General features: G+C 50.8%; 1 protein-coding gene across 5 annotated transcripts in view; it reads left to right on the plus strand.

The window, feature by feature from the left end:
- EVC2 (EvC ciliary complex subunit 2) overlaps nt 1-7,759 on the plus strand; it is a 117,130-nt gene extending 109,371 nt beyond the window's left edge. For all 5 annotated transcript variants that reach the window (XM_036921141.2, XM_036921138.2, XM_036921140.2 and 2 more), the window contains 3 exons: nt 2,570-2,766; nt 5,570-5,671; nt 7,077-7,759. In XM_036921141.2, the coding sequence (XP_036777036.2) occupies nt 2,570-2,766; nt 5,570-5,671; nt 7,077-7,344 (567 nt within the window). In that variant the 3' untranslated portion in view covers nt 7,345-7,759. The remainder of the gene's footprint in view (nt 1-2,569; nt 2,767-5,569; nt 5,672-7,076) is intronic.
- The last annotated feature ends 2,815 nt before the right edge of the window (nt 7,760-10,574 follow it).

Genomic DNA, 10,574 nt, shown 5'->3' on the forward strand with positions numbered 1-10,574 from the left:
AGGGGCCAGTCAGGGGTGTTGCGGCTCTTGCCCTCCACCCCAGACCTTGTAGACACCCCCCAAGAATATCTACTCAACTGCATTTCTTTCTTAACAGCCCCTGTGTGTTAGGGAGGGTGCCCCTGAGAAACAGAACCTGTAAGGTGTGTGTGCATAGAGAGTGAGTGAGAGATTTACCTTAAGGAATCAGCTCACGTGATGATGGAGGCTGGCAGGGCAGGTCAGCTGTCTGCAGACCTGGGAAGAGCTGGTGTGCTTTTAAGGCTGAAGGCCGTCTGCTGGCAGGGCACCCTCTTTGCCTTGACAGGGTCAGTCATTTAGTCCATTTAGGCCTTCACCTGACTGGATGAGGCCCACCACATTGTGGAAGGTCATCTGCTTTACTCAGAGTCCCCCAGTTTAATTGTTAATCTCATCCAAAAGCATGACAGAAACATCCAGAATAGTGTTTGACCAAATAATTTGGCCTCAGGGCCCAGACAAGTCGACACATCTAACCACCCACCATCCATTGTCCGTCCACCTACCCACCCGTCAGTCCCTCCATCCATCCATCCATCCACCCACTGGTATGCCTAGCAGGATGCTTGGAGTGGTGTTTACCTGATGTTACTGAAATCTTTTCTGGATAATGGCATTTGGAAAAGTCATTGTAACATTAATCTTTGTGTTCTGCATTGCTTAAATTCCTTAAACTAAGCAATATTTCTTAAAAATAAAGACAAGGATGAAATATGTCAAGAACACCCAGACAACAGAAATCCACGCCAAGTGCAGCTGTGGTGAAGCAGAGCAGGATGGAGGGAGGTAGGAGGAGTCACAGTGGGAAGAGAAGGCCACGCGACAGTGACCCGCAGAGACTGAAGGGACGCGCTCTGGTGAAGGAGGAGGGGCCAGAGCCCAGGACCGCAGGCGGCAGCTGGAAGCCGGGAGCGCCGGGATGTGTCCTTCTCTGAGCCCTCGGGAGGAGCCGGCCCTGCTGACGACTGCTCCCCAGCCCAGCGAGGCTGCCTGCAGACTCCCGTCCTCCGGCACGGAGGGATAAACGTGTGCTGTTGAAGCCGCCGAGTTCGTGGTGATGCGTCACAGCCACAACCAGAAACTCAGAAATACCATAACAGCAGCAGCATGTGGCCCTAGCCGGGTGCCCAGTGTTCATCCTGCGCTGCACTTAGAGGTTTTGGAAAGTCAGAATTCTTTGTAAGAGGAGGTAACAGGAATTCATCTCAAACTAGAATGAATGGAAAAGGAAACTGCAAGACCCTGGCTGTTCCCTGAACGACAAGGCCGAGCTCCAAGGGCTTGAGCAGCGAAAGACCTTGCTGGGTCTCTGCTTCTCCATCTCTCCCATTTCTTTGTGACCACTGCTAGCTTTGCCCACAGAAGGGAGGGACATGGCACCCAGCAGCCCTGAGCCGGTGGCCTTTTGGCATCCGTCTGTCCTGGCTTTGCTGTAGGAAGTGCTTCTCCCCCCCCAGCTTTGCTGCATAGAATCCCCGGAAGGAGCTCAGATTGGCCAGGCCTGCCGCCCGCACCCCCCCATTGCTGCTGGCCTCCCAACTCAGAACGGGTTTACATACCCAGCTCATTTTGTACCCACAGACCTCTTGGATGAGGTATTATTGTTGCCCCATTTTACAGACGAGGAAGCTGAGGCACAAGGAAGAATAAGGACGTTGCCCAAGGACACAGTGACCCGTCTATGCAGTGGGGCTGGGAAGTCAACACAGGTTTTCTGGTGTATAGCCTGTACTCTCTCTCTCTTCAATCTTTAATTTTCAAATAATTTCAGGTTCACAAGAATTTGCAAAGCTAGGATAGAGAGTTCCAGCACCCTACCCCATGTTTTTCTCAGTTTCCTCCATGGTTGCATTTTACAAAACTAGAACAGTATCAAAAGCAGGGAAGTGACATTGATAAGAAACAAATGTGTAGTTTTATGTCATTTTATCATGTGCAGACTCATGTAGGCAGCACTGCCATCAAGATGTAGAACTATTTTGTCACCACAAAGATCTGCCCTGTGAGACCCTTTACAGTTACGCCCACTCCTCTCTCCCCCGCAGCCTGGCAACCATGACACTTCTCCATCTCTCCATTTAGTCACTTCTGGAATGTTACATACATGAAACCACACAGGGTGTGACTGTATGGAGATGGGCTCTTCCCACGTGACATAACGCCCTTGAAATCCACCCAGTTCTTCCTTTTTGTTGCACAGCAGAATTCCGCAGTGTGGCCATAGCATCATTTCCTTAACCACCCCTAGGCTGGGGACATTGCCGAGCCTGTGCTGGGCCCTGCTGCAGGCCAGAGCCTTAGCGGTGGCCAGGGGGTCGGGAGTAGCTCGGAGGGGTGGGTGAGTCTTTGGAAGCATCCTGGGGAGCAAGCGTTGCTGACCAAACAGGTTTTTTTGGAAAAAGCTCTGTGAACCTTGGGAGCATGGTTCAGACTGAGCGACTAAGATACTTCTCTCCCTGGGACAAAAGGCCCTCGTACCGTAGTGCATTGAAACTTGTGCAGCAAGGGTGGAGCGCGAGGGCCTGAGCTTGCTGCCTTGTCCCCCCAGGAGCTGAGACTGGCATCCTACCTGGCCCGGCTGACCATGGTGCCCGGGGGCACACTGCGCCGGCTCCTGAGCGTGGCTCTGCCTGCAGTCTCGCAGCCTGAGCTCCTGGCCGTGCTGGACTCCCTCAGCCAGAAGCATCCGGACCATGCGGTGGAGAGTGACGGTGGCGGGGAGCAGGCTGACCTGGGCAGGAGGGGGTGAGTGTGCGCGGTCGGGGCTGCTGCTTTGGAAGCAGCGAGGAGCAAGATCCCCTGGAGTGCGCAGGTGCAGGGAGGCAGGACCCCTGCAGGTGCAGAAACGTTCTCACTGGCAGGAGGCATCGGCAGAGCCACCGTGACCCTTGTCAAGTCGTGTCAGGCCTAAGTGTTCTGTCCAGACTGGTGATTTTTTGTCATCAAGTAATTTTTCTAGTAGAATCTTAAAATACATTTCCCCAGGCCATAAACATGTCATACACACACATCAAAGAAAATGTTAAAAATACCTAAAAAGAAAAAGAAGAGGAAGAAATATCCATGGTCTACCACCTGGAGAAAATGGCTGTCATCATTTTGTTACTTCTTCATCCAGAATGTGTTTCTTGGTTGGATTTTGTGAGTGTGGTGTGTGTGTGTGTGTGTGTGTGTGTGTGTGTGTGTGTGTGTGTGTGTGTGTGTGTGTGTGTGTGTGTGTGAGAGGGAGAGAGAATCTGGAGGAATATGTGTGTGTGCAGTAGTGTGTGTGTGTGTGTGTGTGTGTGTGTGTGTGTGTGTGTGTGAGAGGGAGAGAGAATCTGGAGGAATATGTGTGTGTGCAGTAGTTCCAGAAAATGGCTGTCAGCATTTTGTTACTTCTTCATCCAGAATGTGTTTCTTGGTTGGATTTTGTGAGTGTGGTGTGTGTGTGTGTGTGTGTGTGTGTGTGTGTGTGTGTGTGTGAGAGAGGGAGAGAGAATCTGGAGGAATATGTGTGTGTGCAGTAGTTCCAGTATAAACAGCCTTACGTTTTTTTGAGAGCCTTTTAGCAGAAGCAGGTTCGCTTATTTCCTTTCATCTCCTGTCCATGTGCAGAAGTCTTTCCCCACAGTAATTATCACACCATTTAGACCATCTTACCTGTTAACTTTTATTATCAATTAAAACCCATCCTTTTTGCAGTCATTGAAACACCTTCCTAGATTTACTCCGATGACTGAGAGTCCAGTGGGCTGTGCAGCCCGGTGTGCGTGGCCTACCAGGCTGTTTGTTCGTTTGGACGCATTCTTTCCCCAACTGTGGGTGATGCAGCGTAGACACTTTTCTTTAGGATCTGGTTCCAGGTGTGAATTTGGTCGGCAAAGCCACAGGCACTGAGTGGGAGTGAGGAGTGACGCGGGTTGGGGGCAGCCTGCAGGGCCACGTGACAATAGTTTGTGGGGGACGATGCTGAGGACTAGCCATCCACGCGCACCTGAGGGTGGTGAGCAGCAGGCTGGAAGCCAGGGTCCGGGGAGGGCGGGCAGAGCGGAGGACCTCAGGCCTGTGCGAGCAGTGTGCACGTGCATCATTTTCCTGAGAAAAGGGCAGTGTCCTTTGTCGGAGTTGTAAAGAGGATCCTGGTGCAGAAAGCTAAGAAGGCCTGCTGGGGTGAGCCGCAGGGTGGGAGCGTGGGGCCTACGCGATGGAGTCGGGTGGGGTCCGCAGAGGCTAGAATAAGTCCATCGTGGAGCGCAGGCTGCGTGGCTAGAGTGCCAGGTGTGGGTGTGGTCATGGCTGGATATGGGCGGGGCTAGAGGCCTTGGTGTGGACAGGGTCAGAGAGCGCATGTCACAGCCAGGGAGGGACCTGCAGAGGGCAGGTGTAGGAGGTGACCCTGGAGCAGGAATGTGCATGGCCGCAGGGGAGCTGCGTCTGCCTGCGGGCCACCCATGAGACCTCGTTTATGGGGCTGCACCTCCTGCCGGGTTGGTGTGGTGGCCAGAGATGGGCGGGCCGATGTGGGTCGAGGCAAGAGCTCTCAGGGTGGCTGTCACCATGAGTGTGGGGCAGGAGCAGCCCCTTCTCTGCCTGGCCCCGTGGCCAAGAGGACAGGAGGTTTCTGGAGTCCCAGGCCACTTGCCGTAAACGCTGAGAGCAGGGCAGTCACTATTTGTTTGTCCCAAGAGCCAGGTGTCTGGTCAGATAAACAGTATGGGGTTTTGGGTTTCAAAAAACAAATTGACTTATCTCAGCAAGAAAGGGTGGGCGAGGGACCTGTCAGAATCCAGAAGAGCTGAATGCCCAGTTTCCGGGATGGGAGGGGAGTAAAGGGCATCCTCTCTGGGGTGTTGCCCTCAGGAACATCAGTCTCTGCCCGGGAGTTAGGCCCTGGGGGAGAGGGCCTGGCCCAGCGCCGGAGGATCCAGCTCCAGCCGCAGCCAGGCAGTGTGAACCAGCTGAGGCCAAGCATGAGCTGGGCCAGAGCAGGTCCCAGCTGTCTTTGTTGACTTCCCTTGAGCCCCAAGCCCGGGGACATCCTCTCACTGTTCCGCATGGCACCCAGCCTGTCCAGAACCACGCTCTCCAGGGCATTAGGGCTCCCTGCCTAGCCCCCTTTCCAAGCTTCCACTGCTTTTCCAGCATTCTCAATATATTCATAAAACACTGCTGGGCTAGCATGTGCACCCTCTTCGGCACTAATGTGCCAGTGAGTAAGAGACAGAGCCCGCCTGCGTGGAGGCCCCTCCAGTAGGGGAGGTGGGCAGTCCCAAGCCAACATGTGAGTCTCCATGTGCACCCTCTGCTGGGAGGCCAAGACCAGCTCCGGAGTCCCCACGTCTGGGCAACTGGCCCCTCTGATGTCACCTGTTACCCTTTGTGACCCTTGGGCTGGGGCTACTTGAGGGCAGAGATTGTGTCTTGACCAGAGAAGGTGGCTGATCAGTATGCACTGATCATAGAAGGATCATAGAGGGGTGGAGCCCCAGGAGGCCCTTTAGGATTATGGATCTCTTAAAGAGTCTGTTCTTTTTGGAAATATGAGATATTCCCTTCTTGTGTTCAGGAAGCACCAGAGCTGGTGGCAAGCCTTAGAAAGCAGACTGCGTACAGAACTGATAAGCAGAGGATTGGAAAAGATGCTCTGGGCTCACCAGAGGAAGGAGAGGTAATGCTGGGCTCCTGCTCAGGGGGGCTGGGGGAGGTCAGCCAAACCTGTGGGCCAAGATGGGGGGTGGGGGGACCGGAGGGTCACTGCAACATACCATCCTTCCTTCCCTGAAAAATGCAATCTTGATTCAAGGCAGTCTTGGTTTAAAAACTCCAGATAAATCTGTAGCTATCAGTGGGAGAATGTACTCTTATTATTTATTAGCATTTTAATGATTTCTTTTGACTAGTGGCTATTTTATGGGCTATCATTAAAAGGAGACTATTTCCATACAGCCGTTCAGACTTTATAGTTTACAAAACCCTGCCCTGTCTTGTTGCAATGAGCCTGTCAGCCTTCTAGAAAGGGGGGCTGATCAAACTGGCACTCGGGGAGGTCAGGTGTAGAGGCGCCGAGCCTGCAGCTGATATATAGTGGCCTTGGGATTTGGGACCATTTGACCAACCCTTTTATTTCCCCAGAATTCCAGGCCAGTGTTCTTCTCACTGTTTTAGCTGTGGTTTTTGCATACCTGGAGACCGGAGGAAAGTTAGGGGCAGAGTAGTTTAAGATTGCTATGAACAGTTGACCAAGTGTGTGCAGAGCTTCCCAGTAGAAAAGATTTGGAGAAAGAATGATGTCTGGTAGATTCATAGTGGGTTAAAAAGTGATATTCAGTGTGTGCTCTAGAGACAGCAGATGCCCAAGGGAAGTGTCCACACTGACTCCTGCCCCTTGCGTAATTTCTCAGAGCTCAGGTGAAGGGGTCCTGAGACCAAGCTTTAGGGATTATCCATGATAAAAATCTTGCAGCCATCGATAGTAGGCTGGATATCAGCATTTAGTCCCAAAGAAGTTAGATCAGGATATTGAGCCCAAAGGAAGAAAACTAAATTCAAGGTATAGAACTGTAAAGTGCTCCACTAAGGAGCAGAAGTCAGTTCCTCACGATGAGAGTGGGGGAGCAATGGCTTTCCAAGCCTGCACTAATGTAAGTCAAGTACAGACAGATCAGAAGATGTGCTGGCCCCACTCTCCTGGCCACTGTGCCAGCCTGTGCTCTGCCTGGAAGCACTGGATCTATGGTGGAAATATGGGAGACCGAAACATTTTTGCCCAGATTCATATGCTCACTCTGACCGTGGCTGATTTCAGGCTAACAACATGAGGACAACAGGCTTGCAAAAATCCTAAGAATTTAGCAGTCATGAGTCGGTAAGAGTTGTCTGGCGCACACCACTGCCACAGGCTTCAGCTAATTTTAGAGGCAATCTGGTGACCACAGAGAAAAAGGCTTCCTTTAAAATGACACTTGTTCGGGGACCTCAGGAGCCAAGATGGGGTTTCTTCTGGAGAATTCTATCAGGATACTCAGGGGGGCAGTTGCCAAAACATCAAATCTGACGTTCTGTTTTTTCTTTAGCATATTAAAGAAGACATGCCCCCCTCTCAGAGAGAGGCTGAAGTTCTCTGGAAAAGGAAGTTGGCCACACCTGTCCCTGGAGTCCGTCGGTGAGCTGGCCGCTGTGCCAGTTGTAGGGGCAGAAGCCATGGATGTATTAAACACAGGCGAGAAGCTCTTTATATTCAGAAATCCAAAGGAGCCGGAGATCTCATTGCATATTCCTTCCAGGAAAAAGAAGAACTTTCTGAATGCCAAAAAGGCCACTTGGGCCTTGGGCATGGACTAACCCAAAGGAAAGCTCTAGCGAGTCTGAAGGCCATGACGTGTGTGTGTGAGTGTGTGTGTGTGTTTATAAAGCTCACAGACACAAACTGCACCTGCAGAAGATGCAGACATCCCCGACACCCACGCCTGTGACTTTCAGGGGCTCGGTTTAGTCTGGTCTCATGAATTCCCCAATGGCCCTCTCTCCAGCGTCACCATCATGAGGGCACACAGGTCCAGCCCCTGAGCACCTGTTGCTCTCAGTCCCACCTCCCCACAGTCTGGAGGAGACCCCGGCCCCCAGCTCACATCCCTGCCACACCTGGCTGCACTGTGGCCTGTGTGTCCAGAGCAGGGCTCTCTGTTCTTACCTTCTGTCTTTGTTACATATTCTATTTTTATCAAGGGAACTTCAGAAAATAAATGCATTTTCCACAGTGCTCTTCTCAATGGAACTCATTTTTGCTTTATAAAGGAACCATTTATTTTTCATTGCTTGCCATGTTTTGGGTGCATATCGTGGTGTTCAACAGAGATTTGCCCTCTGTTGTTGCAGTGGCCAGAGGAGCTGCCAGCCACTGGAGTGTACTATCTCCAGTCCGTCTCAGAGGCATTTTCTCTTTTTGCAAGTGAGGAAATTCAGGGGCTTTAGAAGGTGGGGTGATTTTTACAGGAGCATAAAGCCAATAAGGAGCAAAATCAGGATTCACACTCCTCATGGCCCCAGATCCTATCTTCTATCCTGCTCACAGTGGCTGTCACACCTGCACACAGGTCCTTGTGTCCACAACGTGCTTTATATGCTTGATCCTCCCCATCCTCACAGCAGGGACTGAGCCAGTGAGGTCTCATTGAAGTCGGGCCAGATCCTTGTATGAGCTTCTCTGAGAGCCAGGCAGAGCGCACAGTTGCAATGGGGCTTTCTTGAGGGTAGGAAATACAGGGAGGGGAGTCCTGTCACTCACAGGGTAAGAAGAGGGATCCTGATGAAACATCTGTTACATGAAAGTTGCTGATAGGCGTTTCTAGCTGCTTTAACCTACTTCTAAATTCTCACTAATACCCCAGCAAGATATCACTACTCCCATTTGACAGCCAAGAAGCTGAAACTGAGAGAGCTTAAGGAGTTTGACTGTGATCAGAGCACCTATAAGAAAGGAATCCTGGTTTAGTAACTAGGCCTCCTAACTTTCAAACCCTCATCTGCCACGAGACATTCTGTTTCTGCTGGCAAGCTGCAGGCCCAGTCCTTGCAGTTTCCCAGCAGTGTGCATGCAGCATGGTGAAGGGGACCTTTGCTGGGGCTTGTACTTCCTCAGTGGGGGGAAGGGGGTGCGCTGTGTACCATCATAGTGAGCTGCACCGTGGTCACCACTGCATTAGTGCATATCCACAAGTAAGCAGCTCAAATGTGGGAGAGAAGTTTCCCCATCAGAAGCTTCAGTGAGCAGAGAGGTCAGGAAGCAGTTATTTTCACACCCAGCCTAGTGGAGTGGAAAATGCATGATCTTTGATGTAAGAGGCCTTGAGTTCAGATCCTCCCCTGCTGTTTGGAGCTGTGTGTCCTTGGGAAAATCCCTTAACTTTTCTAAGCCTCATGTTCTTTATCAACAAAATGATGATAAAAATCCCTTGTTGTGAGGATTAGATGAAACTGGATTTATGAGCGTTTGGTGGTGGTATGGACCGGCCACATCTTTGTCCTTTTCTACTCCTTGAAGGTGACTTATCTACCTTTCTAATAATTTCCTGCTTCCACAAGGGCTCTGCTGGAATTATGCATGGTTGAAAGTAGATTGCACACAAGGATTTAAAAAAATAGCTCAAAATTATGGGCTGAAGGCTAATTGAAGAGGCTATTAGCAACAACAGGAGGTGCCCACACTGTTCAAAATACACCATTTGAACCTAATAACTCCCTATGTTAACACACAGAGAAAGAATAAATTTTAGTTTACTTTTTATAAACTCACTGCATGAGAAACATGGAAGACAGGTTGGTGAAAGCCTGTTCCTCTGGAATCAGGTAGGTCAGGTTGTAATCCTGTCTCCACAACTTCAGAGCAAGTCATTTTACCACTCTGAACCTCAGTCTCCTCATCTGTAAAGCAGGGGTCCTAATACCTACCTCAGAGTAAGGATGTCATAAAGAGTATAAAGTACTGGGTATTATGTGCAATGTCCAATAAACTGCTGATGTGCAATGTAGCTTATTTATTATATTTTTACATATTCACAAAATTGAACTTGTGGTGCCATTCATTCCTGCTTTTGCTCTAGGTGAAGACTGTGGTCCTAGAAGGGCTGTACCTGCCACAGTACATGGAAACCTACTTAGGAGAGAGAAGCTCCAGGGAACTTAGATTGGGAGGAGCTGAGCTCAAGTTAGGGCTCCATTACTTCAGAGCTGTGTGAAGTTGACAGATGGCTAAAGCCATCTGATGCTCAGCTTCTTGTGGGTTCTGCCTTCTGTCTTGCTGATGGTGCCACTGCATTACCCTTCACAGCTGTGCTCTCCCCTTCCCCTCCATTGCTCCGCCAGGGCACCCTCACCTTTCTCCTGGATGGTGCCAGCAGCCTCCTTCCCTCCAGGATGGCCCCAGCCAATGTGTCCCATGGTATCCATGTCCGTCTAAGCCACTCCCTTGCTGAAAGACCGCCAAAGATTCTCCATTGCCTCCAAGACCTCCATGAATTGTCATCTGATTCCCTTCCTGGCTGTGTCTGTAGGGGAGCCCCACTGTCCAAGGAGCCGTTGAGTGTCCGTGAGACACCAAGGATAAGGTGGGTCTGCGTTGCCCCTTGGATCTGCAAATTTACTGTGTGGCTCTTGGGAGGCCACCTAACTCCTGAGACCGTCTGTTTCCTCACATTTCTTACAGAATTCATGAAATGACACCTATACTGTTTTAGCACAGGGAACTCGCAATAAATGTTAGTTGTTATTATTGTCTTAGACAGTTTTTAAACAGGAGTGATTTGTTCTAGAACAGTGATGCTGACAGCCTTGTGGAGGATGGACCAGAAGTAGAGGCACAGGCTTTTCATCGATCTGCTCCTCCCACGTGCAGCCGCAGGCGGGGACTGAGACGGAGACCAGTCCTGCTGCCTCACGTGCGTCCTGGCTTCGCTGGCCTTTGTTGCCAAAAGCAAGAGGCAAGCGCGCCACCATCAGCGGCCACAACACTAACACCAGAACTCCAGCGTTGCCTCCTCAGGGTCAGGCACTTCACCTGAAGTTTATCTAAATTT

Source organism: Manis pentadactyla, chromosome 5, assembly GCF_030020395.1.
Source record: "Manis pentadactyla isolate mManPen7 chromosome 5, mManPen7.hap1, whole genome shotgun sequence".
NCBI lineage: Eukaryota > Metazoa > Chordata > Mammalia > Pholidota > Manidae > Manis > Manis pentadactyla.